At 47.5% G+C, this 25000-nt stretch overlaps 1 protein-coding gene across 1 annotated transcript in view; it reads left to right on the plus strand.

Moving 5' to 3' along the window:
• The window catches only part of LOC115026591 (cyclic AMP receptor-like protein A), a 41337-nt gene that overhangs the window by 9524 nt on the left and 6813 nt on the right, over nucleotides 1–25000 (plus strand). Inside the window, exons 7-11 of the mRNA XM_029459463.1 lie at nucleotides 1084–1173; nucleotides 1689–1727; nucleotides 6113–6191; nucleotides 9263–9310; nucleotides 14330–14412. Of these exons, the coding sequence (XP_029315323.1) occupies nucleotides 1084–1173; nucleotides 1689–1727; nucleotides 6113–6191; nucleotides 9263–9310; nucleotides 14330–14412 (339 nt within the window). The remainder of the gene's footprint in view (nucleotides 1–1083; nucleotides 1174–1688; nucleotides 1728–6112; nucleotides 6192–9262; nucleotides 9311–14329; nucleotides 14413–25000) is intronic.

A 25000-nucleotide genomic window follows, 5' to 3' on the forward strand; every position in this document is an offset into this window, starting at 1 on the left:
TGTGCTGCAGCATGTCTGTGTGTGAGTGTGTCTGCGGGACTGTCAGCTCTCGACATTGATTTCCTGACAAGGCCCCCCCCCCCCCCCCTTGCACCAATCACTACACCAGACTGGCAGCACTGATTTTACCATTTATATCACTCCTCCCACCACCACACAGACTTGTTCTCTCTCTCTCTCTTTGTCCGTGTCTCTTTCTCACTCTCCCTCCGCTGCTTTCTCTTTTAGCGCTCCCACCATTTCCTTTTTCTCCCCGTCCTCCCTTGTTTTCCCTTTCTCTCACACTCCCTCTTGTGTTGGATCTAAACTCTCTCTCTCTCTCTGGATCTATACAACTCCTATGTCTCTTCCCCACCCACTATTCTGCGCTATTTAAACCTCCAGCCGTCTCTCTTTTTCCACCACCTCCCACACACTCGCACGCTGCCGTCCATCAGATGAGGGCAGAGAGGTGAGATACAGTGTGCCCCAGTGTAATCAGACTGAGACTGTGCGTGTGTGTGCCACACAAGTCGAAAGGGATTGAGTGCGTGTCAGCCATGTCACCACCGCTCGATTGACCACACTTGGAACAAGTCAGGGCAGGACTTCCCCTCTATTGACCGGGCGACGCTGTACGCTCTATAAAGCCCACACCTACGCCCAAGACACTGGAGCACACACCTCATCTTTTTCAAACTTTTTAAAAGGCCGTCACTGATCGTATCATTTTTCATCTGCAGCACGTATGAGCCTCTCAAGCTTTCTTTTAAAAATAGATGCAATAAAGGTCAGTTTAGCCATTTTGTTGTTACCAGCACCCGCTGAGAAATCCACATCCTGTTTGTGGTTTTGATGCAGACGTGTCCTTTTGTACCATGTTTTCCACAACACTGAGAGTAATTATGGTTTATATTACCATGAGTAATTGGCACTCTGGCTGTATAGGCATTTTTCTACACCTGAAAAATGACCCTGATGTGAGTGCCAACAAAGGGATGAACTGAAGAAGAAAATAATTGATTTAGTCATCAGGGTCTTTCTCAGGGGCGAAGCTCCCTGGTCTCTGTGCTTATAATGAAATAAATGTCTGCCTTTTATCAGGTTGTACCATCTGTTGGCGTGGGGGGTGCCTCTGGTCATGGCCTCTTTGCCACTGCTAAAGGGTTACTACGGCCCCGCAGGAGCCTGGTGGTGAGTACAGCCAAACGTCCAGCTACAGCACCGTTTTTATGTTTTTTCAGTCAGTCACAGCAGATCTTCTGTTAAATGTTTTTCCTTTCAAGGAGGGCCGCATTACTGGCCTCATTCCAGCTCAAGAGAGGCTCCGTCTCTCATCAGATTTTATGTGATCACATTTGGCAATTATCAGCAGATCTTTGAAGAGTAAGATGTTCCTCAGACTCTCCAGTTCTTGTGGTGAATAGGAAAGGCATTATTTGTTTGGAGGGTAGTTAAGGGGTTGAGGAAAAGGGGAATAGGCCGAGAAGTGAAGGCGGTGGAATGAGAATTGGGACAGAGCCTTAATCTCCGGGCTCGGCTCTCTCTTTCCACTCTCGGCTTATTAATAGCTACAGCTGCACAGCTTTTCCCCTCCGCAGTCACACAAGTCTCTCTTCCGCTCACGCTCTCCCTTTCCTTTGTAACCCTCTCACCGCTCTCTCTCTTTCTCTCTCTCTCTCTCTCTCTTTCTTTCTCTCTTCCCCCAGCTGGATCACAGACGATCACGTAGCCTGGAGATTTGGGATGTAAGTAGACCCTTTCAGCGCCGGCATCAAAGCTTCCCCCACTGGGGGTGATGGGGAGGAGGAGGCGGTAAGAGGGCTGTCTCTGCAGGGAAATGTGAAGGGTTGCATGTCAGGGGAGCCTGCAGGGTTTTTTCCCTCTTGGTGTAAGGCCAAGATGTGTGTGTGTGTGTGTGTGTGTGTGTGTGTGTGTGTGTGTGTGTGTGTGTGTGTGTGTGTGTGTGTGTGTGTGTGTGTGTGTGTGTGTGTGTGTGTGTGTGTGTGTGTGTGTGTGTGTGTGTGTGTGCACATATGTGGATGTGCCTGTGTCTGTCTCTGCCTTGTCAGATTTAGGGGAGTTGCTACACTGTGTATTTAAGTGTTTAGGACGGCTATGAAGGATTATGCCTGTCTACTGCTTTCTGCAACTGGCCCTAAGTCTGCAAGGGTTCTGCCAATCCCCCAGCACAGGCGCTTAGCCACACACACACACGCTCGCGCGCACATGCACAAAACAACACTTTGTTATGAGCCAAGGTAATCGCGCTGCTGCTCGCAGCATCAGCAGGGAATCAATCTTTCTAAACAAATAAGCATGCACACACACAGGCAGATTCGCGCAGACAAACACTCACACACACACACACACACACACACACACACACACACACACACACACACACACATGCCGAACAACACATAGCTATCAGCTGCGCTAAACGAGCCTGTGTCTCTTTTATCAGCGCTGCTCTGCTCTCCGGCTCTTTCTAGTTTTCCACGCTGTCGTGGCCCAGGGGGACGAGTAGCTCAGAGGATCAGGGAATCTTCATTAGCTCTAATTACATCAAACCAGATGAGAGATTAGAGGCCAAGGCAGCACCCGTCAAGGAAAAACATTCACTCAAACACACACACCCTGCTGACAGCTTGCCGGGAAAAGGCGCAGGAGAGCAGAGGTTTTAGTATTAAAGGTGAACAGTGGAAAAGGTGGGAGGGGAGACCTACGGGGTACAGTTGGAGACACTGGGAATTACTCAGCAGGAGAGGGAAAGAGGGGCGGCATAGCAGGACGGGAGGGAGAGCGAGAGTGAGAGAAATAGATTGCCCTCGTGTCTGCCCACGCCCCGTAGTGTGTCTTCATCAGAGTTCAGCGAAGCAGTGCAGACAGGACTGAGCAGGCGGGGGAGGCTCGGAGGAGGAGGACGGTGTGAAAGGGGATGAAAGGAAGGAGAATGAAAAGCAGAGGACAGCGTTTTGTGACGGAGGTGCAGAATTCCAGAGGTTGAGTCAGCAATTGGAAGCACTCAAGCTTAGCTGAGTCACCGCTCCTAGAGGTCCCTGTCGCTGTGTATCATTGGCCGCAGTCAGACATGGCAACGAAAAACTGATAGAATTACGGTCACCACTTTGGTCCAGATTCAAACATCTCAACATTAATTGGTTGGATTGTCGTGGACTCTCGTACAGACGAATGAAGTCTTTAGATTTTGGTGATCAACTGACTTTTCTGGTTTTTAGTTACATGTCTTAGCAACTGTTGGATGGATTGCCATCATGTGCTCAGAGGATGGATTTCAATGATATTCTTGGTAGAACTGACTTCTCAACATCTACTAAATGGACTGGCACACACTTCTGTATAGACATTCATGGTTCCCAGAAGCTGTATCCTTAAAAAAGCAAGGTGACCTTTGTGGCTTTTAGTGCTAATTATCTAATATTAGCATGCCAACACACTACTAAGATGATTAACATTGTCCTCCTGTTTTTGCCTCACAGAGTCACTAGCATGAATGTAGACTCATAGTCTTGCTCCTTTTTAACGTTTGCATTCATGCATCTGGTGAGACGCACCCTATACCTGCTTTTCCTGGTCCTTGTGTCCTCTGTCTCCCGGGTTGTGCCATCCCTTTCTGAGCGGTTGAACAGGTAGATCGTGATCTTTCATTCAGCAGTGGGATCCTGTTTGTCAAAGTTGAGCACTAACCCGCACAGTCGGGTCCCTACAGAACTCCCATCTCCTGCCGAGCACTTCAATTAAGGCTTCTTTCATCCAAGCCTCATTTTTCACTTCAGAGTTGCGCTGGAGGGACGGCCCGACTGAGGCAGAGAGATTGAATCTGTTTGCGTCGGTGATGATCTTTCTTTCTGCCAGTTTCAGGCTTCCATCCTTGCTCACTGTTGTCCTCTGGAAACCGTCTTTCTGTCCATCCATTCATGGTCGATCTGGCTGCTGCCGCTTTCTGCTATTGCTTTGATTCTCACCACGACCTTATCCCTCTCCCTGTCTTTAAATCACCCAATGCTGCCGTCATCCATCCACCTTTCCATCTCCACCTCTATTCTTGTATTCACTTTTATCATCCCCTGCCCACTCTCACAATCTTCTCTCTTTGCCGCTCATTCGCTCTCTCACTCATTTCCCTCCCCCCCACGCCGTCTCCCTCTTGCTCTCGCTCTCTCTCCGGGTAGTGCTCAGCTGTAGAGCACAGCGGACTCTAATGGCAGATCATTATCATGCTAATTAGAGCACTTTGTAGCTGCCGCCCGTCATTCACTCCTCCTCGCAGCCCCCCACGCTATCGTTAAAAAGGCCACCCCCTCCTTTCTCCTCTCCAGCAGCCCGCCCACCCCCCACCTCGTCTCTCCATCATTAACGGGACGTGCGCTGGCGTAATTGGACCCTGTTTATTCCGGAGAGCAGGTTATTAAATCACACCGAGGTGACGCTCGTGCAGGTCTCCCCTGAAATGCTTTCATCATTGTCCCATGCCATTACTGAACCTGCGTGGATGCGCACAGGCACTCACGCACACGTTCAAAGAGGGTATTCTTTGTAAGCTGATATTCCTTACAAGATGTAAAGGAACATGATGTGCAAAGCAGCCTTTTCCCCTCCCAGTGTTTCCTGCTGCGAAACAAAGGCCTACCGTCTCGGAATCCCCTGCCAATAAAAAGTTTAATTTCGTACCGCTCAGTGAGTTTTTCTTTCCGACCCCGAGGCTTTTCTGAAAACAAGTGTGGACGAAGTTAAATTAGGCCAAGAACCTACTATTTGCCTTTTTGATACTGCTAAAAGTTTCAGTTATTAGCACACATTTCAAGGACTTTTCAGGCACAGTGTTGGACATTTATTCCCCGTCCATTTTCCTTTGAAACCATGTGTGTGTTTATGGGTCAGAGGCAGATTCAGTCCCTTTGTTTTAAATGTCAGCTGAACTTATTTTCCTGTGGGGTCGTGATTACGCCTGTGACTACTCTTGATGTTCTCCCTCTGCACAATCTAACATGTTAATCACGTAGTTGCATTTGGCCGGTGTCTCCCTGCCTGTGCCAGGTGCTCAGGAGGTCTTGGATGTCGCACAGCACTGTCTCTACTGCTCAGAGTTACTGAGGCCGAACAGAGACGTGGTGGCCAGGAACGTGTCTATCTGAGCGAGACAAAGGCCCGTTTCATGATAACAGGGAGAGGTTGAAACTCCTTCGAGCTTACATCACCTCCCAAGAGGTTGCATAACACAAGGCTGCCATTCCAACAAATCCATCACCCCTGTTTCCCTTCGCTCCTCTCGCTCTCTTTCATCCGCTCAGAAATACCTGACATGTTATTCTCCACCGCACCTCCCTTGATTGTCAACCCTTCATCCGTAGGAATGTCACACATTTCCAGTGTTGTGACTTTGCTGCCATTATCTTTTGTTCTTTGTCTACCTCTCTCTCTCTACTCACGGAAACTATGAGCAGTCCAGAGGAGCTGAGTCAGGCCTGTTGCACTCTGTGCTTTTTATGTTCAAACTGTGTGTCCTCTGTGCATCAGCTGTTTTTGAATAATACTGTCCAGTGTCCACCACCTAAACAGTACCGCCTTTTACATAATCATTCTTAACTGTGCACGAGTAATCAATCTGACTCTTTCAAAGAGTTTTTATGGGAGAGCATGAAATGTTTAAAATAGAACAGTACGATGATTTAAAGGCTGAATAATAATAAGTGAAAAATCAGTTCAGAAACAAACCTTTGTTCAGATACACAGCAAGTCGTATCTAACAACAATGGCCTTCTCAGATTGCACTCCTGCAGAGGAAATCTTATTACATGAGCTTCTCTCTAATCTGTTTAGACAGCCCTAATATCTCAACGTTGGACACCTGGTATGTTATTACACCCTATCAGGGTATACATTTCATTAGGATATATGACACTCTACTTGTGGATTAGAAATTAATTAAATCCTGTGGTGTTTTTCTTCTTGATTTGACATTTTCTTTTGGTCCAAAAGAGTACTCCACACCTCCTGTTCCTCCCCCGGAAACAAGACTATAAGGAAAACAAGCAGGTGTATTCTTTTTATTATTAACATTGCTCATTTGCAGTTTTCTTACGACCTGCTCGTGTTTGTGATTTTGCAGATGGTACGTGCCTCTGTTCAGCCTCATCTTCCTGATGATCTGCTGCTACGCCAGGATAATCTGCGTGGCCAATGCGAGGGTGAGTGCTCAACAGGCGTGCAGTCGGCAGCAGCCAAAGACATTGGCAATTTAACTGAATCCCAGCGCATTGTGACCTTTAGGAAGAGTGACATTAGTGAAAGCTGACATCTCTGAGATCTCTGAGATCTCAGACAGGATTGCTGCTTGTGTGTTATTGTATTTCTCTACATGGGAGGAAAACTGTAAAAACGTATCACCAAATAGAGAGTTAAAAAAAAAACAATCCTTCCAAAATGATTTTCCGTTTGTGATATATTATTTTAGGGTTCGGTGTGGGTCTAGGGTTCATTTTGTCATAGTTGTAATACAGTTGTTACATTACATTAACAATGCTTCTCCGATTATCAACAACAATCTAAAGGTTCTTTATCTGACATGCAGAACATTAATATAGCAGTAAACAACTACTTGCAATTTAAGATATAGTGGAGTATTGTAGTCCTGAGCAGAGAATGAAGTCTCACTCCCGCTGTGTGTGTGTCCTTTAGTCCGGCTGGCCGCGCGTGCATGCGATTCCTTGTGTGTGCGCGCCCCACTGGCTAGCTAATGGCTGCCACTCTGCACTCTCCTCCGCGGTGGTGTTGCGGAGGCGTAGCGCCGACCCTCCGGTTCCCCCTCAGGACCGCTAGCTGCTAGCCGGTGGCTCAGCAATCTCCATGTTGTGTGGAGACAATCCCAGCAGAGACTCTGAATCATAGATATGCTCCACCATTCACGTGTTCCAGCTACTCAGATAAGTCCATTTGTGTAGGTTATGAATCATTTCAACGGTTTACCACTTAGTTGATCTCCTCTCCATGTTGCGTTGTAGCTCTGGCTACATTGTAAGGGTGCAGTAGGAGCCCAGAAGCTGCTTGTGTGTTCCTAGAATTCCTAGAAGTTCGCATAGCTTTCATTCCCCTGATCAGATGACACACACCGCCACACCATGTAGCTGTACCGCCAGTGGAAAGGTGCTGGCAGACATGTGTTACAACAACATGTTTGTTGGTTACTGATGTTTTTCATCAAATACAAAAGCAGTAAGGGGGAATCAGTTTAGAGTCACAACAGGCCCACAAAAAAATTGTCACCGTGAGCATTCTTTGTTTGGGTGGGAGAGTGAGCGATGGGGCGGTGAGACAGATTTAAAGATAGCTGGGCTGCAGACACACAACTTCGGAGACCGACAGCGGGTAGCTGAAGGGAAGGGAAGGGAAAAGAGCTCTTTATCATGGATGTGATAAAGAGAATGAATTGAATGTAGCTGCTTTGCAACCTGCGTCTCATAACTCATTCAGCTCATAGTATTCAGCCGTCTCTCCCTCAACCTCCTGTCTCTCTCTGTATCTCCGTTTCCCACCTTTCTTGTTTTCTCCCTCCCTCTCTTTTCCTTTCCACCTCCATCTGTCTCTGTCTCTACAGCCCCCCCCCTCCAAATTTTCCCGTTCCCCCTAATTTTCTCTCTCTGCTTCTATGTCTCTTTCTCTTTTCAGTCTGCCGTTTTGCTTTCTCTATCATATTTATGAAGAGCTCAAGCCTTATCTCTTTTCAGCTGCAGGCTGTCTCACTTGAAAGAATTTCAAAAGCTTTGAAAGCGGGGTAGGTGGCGACGCATCGGGGAAAGGGATAAAGCCGAGCAAGGCTGAGCGAAGAGAGGTGGGATGTTAGCTGGACGAAGAAGTTTCTCCGCTTTCCAGAGACAGACGGGGTGGGGTAGAGAGAAAGAGAGAGGGAGGGAGGGAGGGAGGGAGGGTCGTGGGTGAAAACGACTCCGTACCTCATTAGTTTACCAAGTCCAAGTCGTTTACAACAGGATTATTTAGAAAAACACGGACACATTCTGAGGGACTGAGTGAGCTCATGCTAACTAGAGGGATTTGAACACTAATGAGTCATTATCAGGCTTGACAGAGAGGTCTGGGAGTGTGGTGGTGTGTTTGTTTTATGGATGCGATTTCCACATGCCCACTCCTTCCCTCTTAAGCCTCACGCCTCAACACTTAACTGTCTGAATTGCTCGACTTTCCGGTGGCACGGCTTTAAAGAGATTGCACCGAAAGCGAGGTCCCCACACTGGAGACCTGGCCGAAGCCTGATGATTTTCCTCGTATTAAATAGTGTTTGTTGATTTTTGGATGGAAAGTGGTGCTCTGGAACAAGTTCAGTCTAATGACCAAATGGCAGTTTTTTTTGTTCTCGCCCTGCACAAACACACCGCGGTCACACACAGATCTACAATGACGGTCACGTCAGAGCAGAGAAGCCATGGCGACATTGAGTTAATAAATTGCAGAACAGAAGAGCTGTTAGTGCAAAGCGTTCATGCAGCTTCTTTGTGTGTGTGTGTGTGTGTGTGTGTGTGTGTGTGTGTGTGTGTGTGTGTGTGTGTGTGAAGCTCACACTGGGCCTCCAGAGATTTGTCTCTGATGTCTTGGGTTACATAAACCTTCTGGTTTCCTACGGCCCCCCCACCCCTATCCCAACATCACAATTCCCAGTCTTGTGCATGGGTGTAGTGTGTGTGCGTGCGTGTGAGTTTTCCTGTGCGTGTCTGTTGACATTTTCCCTCCATTCCCCCGAGAGAGGAGACAGAGGAAGAGCGAAAAGTATTCCCACGTTCTCTCTGGAGATCTCAGATCTGCCATGTTTGATCCACTTTTTCCTTTTTCTTTAACACTTCTTCAAGAAATGTCTCCCCTTTCTCTACACCCTTTCCCTTTTTCTTCCTCTTCCTCATGTCATATTGTGTGCGCTGAAGCTGATCAGTACCCTCTTTCTGTGAGATGCTGGGAGAGCTGTCTAAGTGCTCCCCTCTGCATCTACGCTCTGCACTCTGCTGTGAATTAGGCGATTTTTTTTTTTGCAGTGACGAGTAATAAGGTGGAGGGATTCTGCGTTGGAGTGATAGCCAATGTCATATTTGTTCCAGTTTGTCACTGCAGGCACTCTCCTTCTAAACCTCAGGCCACTCCTCCCTAGGAAAAAACGACTTATTTAAATGATCAAACCACTATTCTGCTTTTTGTTATTGTTGGCCAAAGTAACTGACCTGACCTTTTCTTTCCATTTTGTGTCTTTTCTGCACAGATGCAGTCATGGTTGGGAACCTTCAACCCAGAGAGAGAGAGACGAAAGGTAATGGTCTGTCTGACCGTCACATTTCACAACACACACTCAGGCATACACACGTTTGTACCCACGCATACACACAGAGCGTGAGGATTAGAGTGTGTGCAGGATTAGCTTTGGTGGTCATGCTGGTAGGTGTCAAACAGCAGGGAGCAATTTGACCTCGTGACACCGACGCTTCTCACTGTGTGTGCCTGTGCATGTATATTTAAATATGAGTGTGCACATATGCGTACGTGTGTTTTAAATTTTGGGTCTGTGTTGCCTCTAAGTTCTGCTTCTGACCTTACTGGAACAGAAGGGGACAGGAAAAGCTACCTCTAAAATATATTAATACCTAGAGAAGTCAGGACATGAGTAGGGAAATAGGGGAATGAAGAAAGAGAAAATTAATTAATATTCATTTTAAATTAATTGAATGTCTTTTTCTTCTTAGAGAGGGGCTCTTACATGTGTCGGGTTATGCTCCTACAGAAGTTCATAAAACCGACCATGACATGGCGTGAATTGTGTGTGAATGTTAGATTGTCAAGTTACAGAAGTGGCCGGATACAGAAAGGTGTTGGGGGGGGGGGGGGGGTAGTTGTGGATCTGAAGAAATCTGACCATCCAACAAGCCATTCTGACTGAGTATACTTACAGCTTAAAGGTCATTCTAGTCATGGGAACTCAGCCTGTCAAAACAAGGCAGGAAGGGTCTTACAAGAAGATGTTATTGGTTGCATTATGGGAAATGTAGGATGCAGAGGTTTCTGACCCGAGGGACTAAAAGTCAGGATATCTTGACCTCTGCTCTTTGACAACTTTATGGAAGTAAAGTACTAAATTGCTGGACTGCCCCTTTTTAAATAAAATCAATTCTCTCGGACTATATCAACTCACCTGGCTATGCTACAGACGCTGCATATATTAGTGTCCTCCAGCACGACATTTAACCCTTACCTGCCAACACATCATGACTATATATACGCCAAATCATGAAAATGTAAAGCTCTAAAATCCACCTAGCATCCGCCACGAAGGTGATCAGTGTCACAGTGATACACAGGAAAAGTTGAAAAGCAGCAGTCCCTAGTTGTTCTTCTTTTAGTTACCTCACCCTTCCTCCCGCTCCTCTGCTCTGCACCTCCACCCTGCAGGGCGAGGTGTGTGTGTGGGGGGGGGGGGCAGGTTAGGGTTAAGGTTATGTAGATGCTGCCCCTAAGTGGCAGATGTAATTACTGCACACTGAACTGGCGTAACCCTCACGAGTGACGTGTGTGTGCATGATTGTGTGGCATTAGCACGCACGCACACACACACTAACACACACTCATGTGGGCTAATTGCTATGTGTTGCACAGAGTGTAAATAAGTCAGCAGTGGTTTTTCACACTCTCCGTTTCCTCGTATTTCTCTTTCCCAGTCGCTCACCTCGTTTCCGTCTGTTTTTCTCTCTGTCTTTCTCTTTGCTCTCTTTCTTCCCCCCCCCCCTCTCTTTCATTTTCCCTCTCTCTCTTTCTTCCTCCCTCCCTCCGTCTCTCTCACTCTTGTACTCATACCCAGCATGAATAAAGCAGCAAGCCAGGTTCATGGACATGAATATTTATGAGAGTTTATGCACGCGCTGCGATGCTTTAAAACAACAACAACAGCCTCCCCGATTGTGCTTGCCAAGCCAGCGAGCTCTGGCTCATATGTGTGTGTCTGTGTGTGAGTGTGTGCGTGTGTGTGTGTGTGTGTGTGTGTGTGTGTGTGTATAGCAGCAGGTGTAAACTAGAGAAAGCGATTCCTGCTGGGTTTCAGAAGACCGCTGGCTCTGGTTATTTCCATTCACTTTGCCACATCTCCCTCCTTCTGCACCTCACATCTTCTCTGTTCCTGTTACACACACACACACACGCACACACACTCTCTCTCTCACATGCACGCTACTCATGTTTTGTGTGGTCACGCATGTAGTCTTCTGCGTTCGCCATTCTTGATCTTTTTTCTCTCCCTCTGACTCAGCCTGGCACCGGCCCCCTCCCTCGCTGTCAGTGTGGATGTGTGAGTGTGTGAGTGTGTAGGGAGTGATGACGTACATAACTAGTGTTGGCAGTTATAAGGGCCGTCAGTCACATGGTTGTGACACATCTCTGTGTGTCCCGACCAATTTGTTTGTGGTCATGCATGAGAACACAAACACACACCACAAGGTCTTGCAGCAGCACAGGTCAGCGGGAGGATATTCAGAAGAGGGTGTTTAAGTAAGGCCTCACACACACACCTTTCAAACACATTTGCACAACTGCACACACAGCAGCTCTGTCCCGTCGGGTAGCAACAAAGCTGGCTGAGCAAACAGCGAGCTGCTTGTTCGTTATCTTCCCAGGGTGTTTGTTTACTGATCCACACAAGCTTTGCCTTGAGTCACAATGCGATGTGTCTACTCGTGTGTCTGTTTACATGTGTGTGTGTGTGTGCGCCCGCATGCACAACCTTGTGTCTTAGGGAGCGTTGCCTCTGCATGTGTGTATCCTCATTTATGTGCCAGATTTGACTTTTTACCTGTCACCAACATCCTGAATTACATCCTCACCATGCGTAAGCTGCAAGGACAGTTGGGTTTGTCTCTCAAGGGCTCTCAAGCGCGACATGTGGCTTTGACGAAACACACACACACCTCCTTTTGCAAGAATCGACTCCCCAGCTGCCAGAGAGTGTGTTGCTTTGAGCCCTCAGCGTTACTGCTTGTTTCTTGACAGGATGCTTTTGGGTTTTAGCTGTCCCTGAAAATCTTTGTTTTCTGGATAAAAACAAAAAAAAACTAATCATGCAGTCAAAGTATTTTAAGAAAGAATAAAAGAAGATAATTAAAATATGGCGTTTTTAGTTGCCAAAACAATCTCACCAAAAGTGCCATTTTTATAGCTGTTTTGGAGTTTTCGATTGTGCCACACCATCTTCCTGAGTTTGCTCAGCTGTCATGATATTGTAGATGTTTAAATATGTATTTTTTTTTTTTTTTTCTTCAAAGGCTTAAAAGATGAGATTGCTCACCTGGCGTCAGACTTAGCTGAGGTACTGGAGCTGAATCACTTAATGGAAAAAACATTTGCTCACTCAAATCTGTGCAAAAGTCTTTTTAATAAGTGATCTTTTCGGTTCGAGAACTCGTTCAAGGCAATGCTTTTTTCTTTATCTCAATCTTTCAATTTTATTTTGGGAAAGTTGCTGTATATACATATATAACATTATAATTTATCAATGCATTCTCTGAAGCTCTTTACTTACATTAATCAACAAGTCACATCCTCACCCTATAATGGTCTTTAGGGGGAGTTTTTCCTTGTCCACTGCAAGGGTCTAAGGACATATAAAACCCTAGGATGGATATTTGCTTTAATACTGCATCAGGCGTAGATGATGATAATGTCTCATGGAAATATTTGAAGTGATTTCTACTTGTCCTTGAATTTCATGTTCAAGTTCATTTGAGAAAACTTGATGCTGTTATTTTTAGAGTAGGTTTTTCTCTGTGAGTGAGGGTGAGTGCAGCGGGTGGTAGAGGGGACGGGTTGCTCCTGATAACCGTCTGTAATCTAGCATGCGTCATTAACGTTGGGACCGCTGCGCCCGCCACACATAATTACGGTTTCATTCCCCTCTGCTTCCCGAGCAGCGCCGGGGCCTCTGACACGGGAGGACTGTGATTAAAAACACCAGGCTCTTTAGCCGCTCTCCTCCTCCTCCTTCCACTCCACATCCTGTCTCTTGTGCATTGAAATTCCTCAAATGCCTGCCTCTACACCTCACCTACATTTTATCTGAAATACTGGCTCCATGCATTCTTTAAATCATAATTTCTGGAACACTTCCCCCCCCCCCCCCCCCCAAAAAAAATACACCAACAATGGCTCATACACCCACAAATCTCCTTTTTCACTTAGCGTCCTTCGCCTTCTGGCTTGCCCTTTATCTATCTACCAATGACTCATTAATTCACACACACACACACACACACACACACACACAGCACACGCACACGCACACACACACTTGAGATGACAATAGGCAGAGCTTGACATGGCCAGTGATGTCAGAGCTCCCCATCATGATAGACTAGGCTTATGCTGTAACAGTGGAAATATGACCGATCTCCGTTCAGTTGATCACAAACAGCCAACATGCGTTACACGGTGGAAACTTGGCTCTTATATTCAATATATTCAACTCTCGTGCACACGCACACACACACACACACACACATATAAGATGAAATACCACCGGGGGCTCTCGTGATTTTCATTTGAATTGTTTAAAATGCCTGCGTTAGAGCTTGCACGCCTCGGGGTTTTTCTGGTGAGTAATTAATTTCCAGCATGTGGGGGTAGAGACCAGAGCTTGTGGGCCTGCCTCCTGGCTGTGTGACTGTGTGAGAGAGAAAGAGAGGCAGGCTTTGCGCTGCTACTGCGTTCTAGCCTAAGGGGGGAGGAGGAGGAGGAGGAGGAGGAGGAGGAGTGGGGGGGAAAACAGCACAGCGCAGAAAATCGATCCAGAGGCCGCTTCTCAGCCTCTTCCGGGCGCAGGAGTCCTCCTCCCCAGGGAATTAGATAACGGCTTGTAAAAGCTCTCAACCGCCAGGCTCTCCCCCTCCTCGACTTATAGCGGCTGCCGCATCTCTCTGTCTTCCTGCCTGCTTGTCTGCTTGTCCACGAGATATTGAATTCATCCCCCTTCACATTACGGCATAAGTATTGGCTTCCAGTTTAATTGGAATCCCCGTTTCTCTTCATAACTGTGTGGATATTGCGTATTATCAGCAGGTTAATATTTTATTAGCGTTTAATTGGCCTTTGTTGTTTGCCTCAGTGCACCGATCCTCCAGTTAAGACACGGACTCTTTGTTTGTGTGTGTGTGTGTGTGTGTGTGTGTGTGTGTGTGTGTGTGTGTGTGTGTGTGTGTGTGTGTATTGTGCATGTTTTTTTGTGTGTGTGTTTGAGAGACAAAGGTTTTCATTCAGTTTCTCTACATGGGTTAGTAGTCACTCTTCTCTCCTCCAGGTTTCCTTGGCTGAGGAGATCAAGCCGTTGAAGTGGTATCCCTCCGTCTACCTGCTGGTGTCCATCTTTCCCCTCATCAACAGGTACCACACACACACACACACACACGCACACACCTGTACGGCACATAAACTCTGCGCTCCGTTGTTTTATTGGCATGTTGGCTTCACTCTGCTGCTATCTTATCTCTTCTCAACCCGTCACCCCTCTCTCCCTCCCTCCCCCCTCTTCCCCGTCCTCTCTTGCTCTCTCTTATCTGAACTCTCAGAAAGCTTCGCTCTCTCTGTAGCAGACGAACACTAAAGGAGATTGCGTGCGCGCGTGTGTGTGTGTGAGAGTGTGTTGAAGGCATAGAGCATTTTATTGGCTTTTTTTAAAACCAGGGCTTCGTCAGCTGAGGGTTGGTGGGAGGAGGCGGGCAGGCGGTCCAATAAATGATAACCCCGGTGCTGTTATTACTCTCTTTCTCTCTCTCTCTCTCTCTCTCTCTCTCTCTCTCTCTCTCTCTCTCTCTCTCTCTCTCTCATTTGCTACTGCTCCCCCCCTTCTTCCCTCCACACGGTGTGATTGACAGGTCAGGGTTACTAAGTGATTAGCTGCAGCGGCTCTGCTTGTCGCCCGCGATGTAGGCGGAGACACAGGTCAATTATAGGGTCAACGTCTCTCAAAGGCTCCGCTTAAACACTGCCCATCCCCCCCCCTCACCTCGCTCTCTCACCCTCTCCTCCTCCTTCACCTCTCCATCCATTCCCGTCCCCTCCCTCCCGTGCCCCAACTGTCAGCTGATGAAGATGACAAACTGCATCCTGTTCAAACCCCAAACCACTCTCCTTCCCTCCCTATCCTGACTCCCTCTTTCCCTCTCTTAATGTCACTTTCTCTTCCCTTTTTTTTACGCTCAAAACGTCTTTGTTATAGCCCCCTTTTATTTCCACACTGTTTTTATGTCACCTCCGCACCACCTCCTCCTCCTCTTCCTCCACGTTTCCTCTCCTTGCCACACAAAGCCCTCTCTCTCTCTCTCTCTCTCTCTCTCTCTCTCTCTCTCTCCCCCCTTCTCTTGAACAAATTCGCTCTTGCTCGCCCGCTCAGCTCCACTCTGCCTTTCTCCAGAGAGCGAACCGCGAGAAAACGGGAATGAATTGCTCTCTCGTCGTCGTCGTCGTCGTCGTCCTCCACCACCTCCTCCTCCTCCTTCTCCACCTCCCCCGTTCAGCAGCGCTGGCTGTGTATATCTCCGGCTCCTATTAATTTGTTAGCCTCCCCTCCCTCTTCCCCTACTCACTCACCTCCCACCCCCTGGCTCATATCCTCCTCCGCCTCATCCTCTCCTCCCCTCTTTCTCCACCTCTCCTTCCTTCCCTCCCCTCTGCTGAGTGCTGGAGTGTGTAAAGTGTTTGTCACGGTGCCGTGCTGATGTCGCTGTGCTCTGCCGTGCGGAAGCAGCGCACGGCAGTCAGCCTCTGTGTGTGTGCGTTTCTGTGTGTGTGTGTGTGTGTGTGTGTGTAGGCGGGTGGTTGGTTTCGTGTCAAGGCGAATGTGCTGTCGCTGCTTGTTGCCGCGTGTGTGCGCACTTGTTTGTCCGCGTCTACTTGAATGCGTGCATTTGCGTGTGTGCATTCCTGTGTGTGTGCGTGCGTGCACGTTTTTATTTTGTGTGCGCATGCCTATCGTGTGTGTGTGTCTGAGTGGGGGATTATTTCTATCTGAGCTCCAAAGCCTCCTAAACAGGGCTTAGAGAGACGGCCCAGGGCAGCAGCTAAAGCCGTCGGGTAGAGCTCTCTCTCGCTCTCTCCCTCTTTCTCTCCCCCCTTTGCTCTCTCACTCTACATCCCTCCCTGCTGCGCTCTCTCTCTCTCTCTCTCTCTCTCTCTCTCTCTCTCTCTCTCTCTCTCTCTCTCTCTCTCTCTCTCCTGCCCTGATCCATTGCGTTAATACACAGACACTCCCACACACAAACACACTCTTGTTTTTAGCCCTTATCTGCCAGCACACACACGCACACACACACACACATGCACACACAGAGACAGTCACAGACAGTCACAATCACACGCACGCACACACATACACACACACACACAGAGACAGTCACACACAGACAGTCACACACACACACACACAATTTTAATCTGTTCCAAATGCACACTGGTAAATGTGTTAATTCGACACCAGCTGTTGCGAATTGAAATGGGAAAGCGTTTCTACTTTTTCCTCGCCCGCGCTCGCACACACATGCGCGGACGAGTCATTATACATCATTTTACCATACACGTCTTTCTCTTTATCACTCTCTCTCTCACTCATTCACTTGCCCTCATTTGGCAACACAAAGGTAGCACCAGACACTCACACCTTCGCACTTCTCCCTCCTCCTTCTCCTTTTCTCTCTTTGTCCTTCTTTTCCTTCCCTCTGTGCCACTTCAGTCTCTCTCTCTCTCTCTCTCTCTCTCTCTTTCTCTCTCTCTCTCAGCTGCATGTGTGTGGAAGCACTGCCCGGGCACGACTAGAGTTTTCACAGTCTGCTTCTCACATCGCCTCCCCTGTGTGCTTTATGGTGTGGGTGTGTGTTTGTTTACAAGGCTTGTCTAGATTCCTACTGTGCGCGCTTGTACGCCTGTTTGCATAAATAAGCCCTCTCCTCGGAACCTAGTTGCTGATTTCTGTGGTGCGTCGCAGCTTGATGTGCAAGTGCTCCTCCTGGACAGCCTGCTTGTCTTTTATGAGGACCTTTTGCTGTCCTTAAACACCCGCCCCCACCCACCACCTCCCATTTCCCCCTTTTGACATCAAGCGCAGAGAAACTGGCATCCCCATTTAGTGTCTGTTTCCCCCCTCATCTTCAAGGCTTTCTCTCAAAGCCCTAACTTCCAAAGCAAGGCACATGGCAGGAGAACTAGTTGCCTTTTAGCAATCAGGCTTACGTGCCCTGCAGAGGGGTGCTTCAGCATGGATGGATTGGCCCTGGCGGCGGGGCTTGAACCGGTGATTTGTCTATAACCTTGAGTTCACCCTGTCGCTCCAGGAGGCAACTCGCATCCTCCTAGTTATTCTTGGTTTCCCTCGATGCTGCGTGTGGGTTTTGTGGTGTGTATAGCCCTATACGTGCTTGCAGGGGATTTTTGTATGGGCTCCCTACAGCGCCTAAGCCCCCCCGCCTCGTCTCTGGAGGAGATCTGATTTCCCTGCTTCAGGCGAGCAGCGAGAACAAGACAGTGTGTGCATGCGTCTGTGTGTGCTTTAGTGCGTGTCTGTGCTTTAGTGCGTGTCTGTGCTTTAGTGCGTGTCTGTGCTTTAGTGCGTGTCTGTGCTTTAGTGCGTGTCTGTGCTTCAGTGTGTGTGAGTGTGTGTGTGCGTGTGTGTGTGCGTGTGTGCATGTGCACGCGCCCGCACACGCAACCCGGGCCAGGCAGACCTTCCCCATCTCCGTTCTGCGCTTTGAAAAACGAGGGAGGAAATCTCAGAGCAGCAGTTATTATTCATCCCTCAAAGCAAACGGGGAGGAGGCAGAGGAGGAGGAGGAGGAGGAGGAGGAGGAGGGAGGGATAGATGGAGGGAGGAAGAAAGAGAGAGCCAAACGGGAGGGATGAAGAGGGGGCTGGGGGGATACATTAACTCTTATCTCACTGTATTTGGCATTCTGCATCCCAGGATGCACTCTTTCTCTTTCTCTCACTCCTGCTTTCTCTTTCTTTTCCACACTCCCTTCCTTCCGCTCCTCGCCTCTACGCTTCTCGGAATATCTTGCATTCAGCGCGCAGGGATGCGTGTTTGTGCCTCGGCGTGTGTAGGCTGGTGTGTGGTTTGTACTGTATACCCTAATATCTTTCGTGGCGTGTTTTGTTTACTTGAACCAGTGAGCTCCTCAGATGCTGAAAGGCAGTATGCAAGGCTCCAACTCTCATCTTTATTTGTCTGCAAGTCTTTGTTATTTATCTATCTCCTCACATTCAATTGAATGTGTTTACTAAAATAAGTTTTGAGTTTGATATAGCTTGCAGGTGTGTGATGTTTATTTATTTATTTTTTTCCTTAGATTTGTGGGCAAAACTATAATTTCTCCTCCTTTTTGGTGTTGCTTTGATCTCTGATCTTTCCAGGAGTGATTGTCCAGGTTTCCGATCAGGATTAGCGACATTTGAGTATAATGTTATACACTACAATTAAGCCCATGGAAAAAGCACATAGAATGACCGTTCTAAGCATCTGGTCTGATGATTTCTTTACTCTTATTCACACACCGATAACAAACATCCTCAAAATCAAAGAAGTCTGTGGTGTCACATGTCATGTTCTTTGAACACCCTGATTGCCTGTATGATAGCTTAGCCACATGTGGCCGTGTGGCCTACATAATATTTGGGAGGATATGTGACCATTCCTACTGTGTGTGTGTGTGTGTGTGTGTGTGTGTGTGTGTGTGTGCCCATGTATGTGTGTGTGCACTTGTGCTGTTGCGTCTCAGGCAGTGATCGGTGTGTAACTGGAGACAGAGAGCCCCGTAGCCATTCGTCTCCCGTTGAGCAGCGGCGACGCTCTGCTATTCATCCCCATTTAGCGAGACAGAGAGCTGGCCTACAGGGCTGTGTGAAGTGCAAACACACACACACACAGGGCAGGCCCCCGCGCCAAGGCTGGACACACACAGACACACGCACACAGGGGCTCTGGATTTCATATCTTAGTGGACATATATATATATATATATATACACAACAAGATATACATTTGCATGAATCCCTATGCAGACATAAAACACTTGTATTTAAAAACACATAGCGTACAGGCCCATAGACAAACATAAACAGATACCGACCAATAAACTATATGCAAGGCTCTAAATTCCTACATATAAGCATAAAGAGCACAGATAGGCACGTATAGACTCATACATACGTTCATACACATGCATATGGTATACACAAGCACAAGCAAATGCTAAAGGAGATACGAGAAAACGTCCCTCACACACACTTAAGCATGTGCACACATTCACAGGCGCATGCAAACACAAACACATGCAGGCACGCATACACACACACCAACACACACACACACACACCAACACACACACACCCTGCTCCCCCTCCCTCTGCTCTTTCAGGCACGTCTTTAAATATTCATCACTCTGGCTGCTCTGAGAGTGCCGTAAACGCTGCCTCACACTCCAGGGAATCGCTAAAGCCTACTCTATCATCTGCTCTCCCTCCCTCTCTCTCTCTTTCTCTCTGTCACACACACACACACACACACACACACACTTCTGGCCATAGCCACTCACAAGCATAGAATCACGTGCAACAACCCTCAAAGTCACAGCCAGTGGCATCACTGGACACACACACACACGCCAGTACATGAATCGGGCTCAAGGAAACACATGCGCGGCGATGAACAATGAACTGATTTTGTGTGTGTGTGTGTGTGTGTGTGTGTGTGTGTATGTGTGTGTGTGTGTGTGTTTTACTAGCTGCTACCAGCACAGAGGGTTGAGTGGTGTTGTGTTCCAGGAAACAGGATGTCTCTTTGTTTGGGTTTTATTCTGTTGGTGAACGTTAGCCTCTTTGGTCCCAAAGGTCTGTGTGTGTCTCTTTGTCTGTCAGTGTATCTGTGTGGGCACCCGTGCAGGTGTGCGTGTGTGCCTGCGCTCACATGTTTATGTGTGTATGTGTGTGTGTGTGTGTGTGTGTGTGTGTGTCTTTTATATCTGCACAACATGCTTGCCTGTTTGTGTCTTTCTAATTCCAGAAATATTTTCTCTGTGAGTGTGTGTGTAATGCGAGTCATGCACGTAACTGTGACAGAAATCCCTGTGTTGATCCCTATGATGTCCACTTCCTTGGAGAAACACCATATTCCTGCAGATAGTGCACAAGCATTGGGGCACATTTGAATGGCTGATCACATGTTGTCACTGGACAATGGAGGGCCTGTCCTCTGTCTTAGCTGTGCTCAAGGCCGCCACACATGCACAATGGACAAGTTATAAACCGGCAGAGCTTTTGGAACCAGTGTATCCACAGGTCCGGGTTTTTCTCCTGATTTTAAATGTCGATCATTGAGTAAAAACATTTGTTGCTTTAAATTGTTGCAAGTTAAAACTGCAGAGCTCTGATCATACTTGAGGGATTTGGATTCAACAAGTGAATTGTACAATTAGACTTAATGGAACTGTGGCAATTTGTAGTTACAATTTCCTAGTGTGTGTTTGTTTTGTCTTTTGTCACTTTGGTATTTACGTTTTGTTTCTGTAATTGGACCTGTCAGGTGCATTAAAAATCTTAATGAAAACAGTGCACTATACAGTAAGTAGCAGCATAGTTGGTTTATTCTAAGAAATTAAAGCTGCTATCACATCTCCTTAGCTTCAATAAGTTATATATTGATAATATATATATATGCCTTGTCAAATACAGGAGCAGCCAAACATTCAGGGAGTTTAAAAAAGTCCCATTGAATCACATTCTGACCTTACATAGTGTCGAAGGATTAAGCTCGTTTTTGGCAGGTTTATCCCTTTTAGTCAGATAAAAGTTCAGATTTGCTGTCAGCAGCAGCACGACGGGCCTTGTTTTGGCACTTTGAAGCATGTGATTTGTCTGGAGGAAGAAAGAAAAAAAAAAAGAAGTCAGTCAGTCGGAGAGAGGAAGAAGTGCAATCGGGGTCAGGATGACTTCTCTGTCTGGCCGCCCTCCACTCTCGGGAGGGAGTTCTCACCCAAGCTGTTGCAGTACGCTTCTCTCACAGCTCAGGATGTTCGGCACAACAATTAGAGGCAGGAAAAAAAGGTGAACTCTGATTGAGGGAGGAGGGAAATGAATGCCTGGAAAGTGGTTCAGAGTGGTAGGGTGGGATATTGGAGGAGATGGGGAGAGGCTGCAGATGAGGGATTTTGCACAGAATCTGGAGGGTGAGAGAGAGACGGGTTCAAAAAGTGACTGACAGCGCGATAGATGGAAAGTCTGAATAAGTGAGCAAGGCTCGGAGACGCTGCGCGAGTACTAATGATTGACTCCATGCTTACAGTTGGCAACAGGCTTCCACTGAAAGGTGTGTGTGTGTGTGTGTGTGTGTGTCTGTGTGTGTCTGTGTGTGTGTGTGAGAGCACGTAAGTGTGTTTATTGTTGTTGACCGTTTGCTCCCGAGTCATACAGTATACACAATATCATCCCTGTTGTCCGACACCAGTCAGCCAACTGTGAGACTCACTCGACTGCGCCGCACACACACACTTACACACACAGCAGCTCAGCCAGGCATCGCCCGCAGCCACACTCTCCTTCCCACCACTGCCTCCCTCATTCATCTTTCATTAGCCCGGCTCACAGGAGAAACAGCCCCCCCTCCTCCTCCTACTCCACACGCCTCCACCCGTCTCTCCATCTCTCTCTATCTAACCTCCTCGCCTTTTTTTTTTCCCCCTCGTCTTATCTTGGTTTCTCTCGCACGTAATCTTTTTTGTTTGTCTCGCTCATGTCTTGCAATCTGTCTTTTTGGATATATCTCCCCCTCCTCCTCTACCTCACTCTCTGTCTCCTCTGCTTTTTAGTCTTTTCCATTCAGCCCTCCTCCTCCTCCTCCTCCTCCTCCTCCTCCTCCTCCTCCTCCTCCTCCTCCTCCATCGCTTTCGGCCCTCGTTCCCCTTCACAGCCTCACTCTTGTACATTCTCACCTCTTTATCGTGTTCTCCTTTCCTCTCCCTCTCTCCTTCCTGTGCGGTGCTGTTTCTCTGACACTCGTCTCCCCCCCCTCCCTCCCCTCTTCCTGTCTCTCTTTCTCTCTCTCTCGCCTGCTCTTTCTTTCCTCCTTTCATATCGCTCTCCGTCTCTCCCTCGATGGAGGGGAAAGGCTCTTCGGCTCTAATTGCGGCTGTTCCGTTGCCATGGCGCGTGTTGCTCGGCGCTGTGAGGTGCTGTGTGTGTGTGTGTGTGTGTGTGTGTGTGTGTGTGTGTGTGTGTGTGTGTGTGTGTGTGTGTGTGTGTGTGTGGCAGGCAGATGATTGCTTGCTGCCAGCTCTCGTTTCCCGGACGCCGATCGCATTTCTTTGCGGCAGCAGGAAAAAAAAATGAGACGCCAGAAATAGCCCCCCTTCACACAGACCCACTCACTCTCACCGCTGCGCTGTCAAAGAAACACACACACAGACACACACACAGGCAGACGCACACACCAGCACACATCCACTGCATTTCCTCTCTACCTGACATCCTCAATGCATATGACCTAGGTTATACTGTATGTGCACACCTACGCACAGGCCATGATGTGTGTGTGTGTGTTTATGCATGTCCACATGTGTCTGACTTCCTCTCTGTGCATGTATGTGTGTGTGTTTCCTGCGTCTCTAAGGAGGCTGTGTGGGGACTCCTGATTTATTTCACCTTTAATGGGAAGTGAAATGAATGTGAGCAGCAGCTGGTCTGGTCCTCGGAGATACAGCAGTAGGCTAACCTAGAAAATAGGCAGCGTCGCTCTGAAATGGTCCTTACTCCGACAAGTGCCAGAATACGCCACTCTATGCTCCATGAGCAGCACTGTTGGTTTTATTTTAAGATGCATTTAAGCATTTAGTTGACACTATTACCCGGAATGACTTACAGCAGGGAGGTTCTCATTACTGGTTGGTCTGCAACTTTCGGCCAACCCAACTTGCGGTTTCTTCTCCCGTCACAACTTTTCAAACGGTAGTTGGAAGGTACATGGAGACAGATTAGTAGCAAATAAACCTTGCAACCTTGTACCGCAAAAGAGGATAAGAGAGGATTATACCCAGATTTGTGGATGAGTCTCCATAATCATCTTCTGTGTTGTTCACCTGCAGTTCTCACTGGGTTTTTAAAGGAAGTCAAAGGGATCATAATGATGTGATTTCTTCTGCCTTCTTTCCACTGAATGGTTAGACTCGACTCGACTCAGTTTTTGGTACCAGTACTCAGTGTGGGCCATGGATGTATTAAAAGAACTGGATACAGCGTAGGAGGCGGGCAAATCGCTCAGTGGTACATGAAGCCAAAATGGCTCGACTACTGACTGATGAAATTACCTGGATCATCCGATGATCTTCATCCTCCATGGGCCCATGGCCCAAGTGCACTAGCGTTTTCCCTAAAGCCTGCCTCCCAGACGCTCCGTCTCGACCGCTTCTTCACATGAACGAGAAGTGAACTCTGGATTCGACTATAAGCACATTTTATTTTTAAATAAGGGCTAGGTGTTCACGATGAGAAGTTGATTTACCTAAAAATATATATGTACCTGCTGATTTACAGAAGTCTCTTTCCCAATGGGAAATGTCTTTTTGGGTCCCTGGCATCACATGACGGACACGCAAGTTGTAATTCCACCGTTTGACCACTACGACAATTGGCTTCATAGCCCGGCACTCCTCCTGGGGGGGCTTGGTGTGAGGCTCGGTTTTGTGGGCTGCCATTTCTTTTAAATCTGTCTTGAGTGAATTTTCGGTTAACGCTTGAATAAGAATAATAATGCAACTATGTCTTTATTTGAAAGATTTAGGCTTAAGAAATAGATGGAAAGGTTGTCGTTGGCTGTCTGACGTGAAAAGACAATGCATCTTACAAAGTAGTTCTGTTTAGTTATTCTTCTTTCAGAAGTCTGTTCCTGACATTATTGTAAGCAACCGCTGTCTTTCTTTCAATATGCTATCAGTTAAATGCGTTCTTGTCGTGGGTTGCTGTAATAGACAGTAAAGCTGATGGAACAACTTTATATTGTTCTTTAAAACACATTTGTACAGTGTGGATATCTCCACATTTACATGTTGTTGCTGTTCGGCACTAGCGGACATTTTAGCGTAGGTGCATTATTTGTTTGTAGCTTGGCCGGTATCACTGTGTGTTTGCTCAGAGATGTGCACAATGATGTCACACTATTAGCAACACTGGGAAGTGATTCATAGGGAGAATAGTTTGAAATGCAACAATTGTGCTTTTACCAAAGATTTAAACAAAATCCTTGTCATTTGAAACAACTGGACACATGTGTCCCCCCGCTGACCGCCAGTCACACAGTCAAGAGATGAGAGACTGTGGGGTCTCGCGTAACTCCTTGTAACCACAATACAACAGTGGTTCTTCTCCTCAAACGGTTGGTTTTGTATCTTCCTTCCCTGCGGGGCACAAGGTGCTCAGGGATGACTTTCCTGACCTTGAGGTCAACCACCGCGGCCACTTAGTTCACTCTGCACACCTAACCCAGGACCACACGGGGAAAACACTGTGAGCTGTGTGCGATTTGATTCTCTCCGTAATAGATCAATAAAAGACATTAGCGGCGGGCTAACCCGACGAGCAGCGCTAATACAGGGTTAATCCAGGGTTAATGGCTGAGCAGCGTCGTTCTCGGAGGCAGCCATCAGTTTGAAGCCACACCACACAATATCAGGCTCTCCTTCTAGTCATGCCCCAGGCTCCCAGGGAGATAGGTACAGGGAGGGGAATTGAAAAGAATCGAGGATCGCCCTCATGAGTCAAGATGAAAATGAGATATCCAGATAGATGAAACCAAATGCAAAGAAATGGGAGAGATCTCGTACAAGAGGGGGGGGGGGCAGTGTGTAGGAAACGTGCATGGAATGAAAAAGGAGGAGAAGATGCGATGGTGAAATTGTGGTTAGGAGAAGCAGGAAACTGAGATGAGAGAAAGGGGAGA

This window comes from Cottoperca gobio, chromosome 21 (genome assembly GCF_900634415.1).
Source record: "Cottoperca gobio chromosome 21, fCotGob3.1, whole genome shotgun sequence".
Lineage (NCBI taxonomy): Eukaryota > Metazoa > Chordata > Actinopteri > Perciformes > Bovichtidae > Cottoperca > Cottoperca gobio.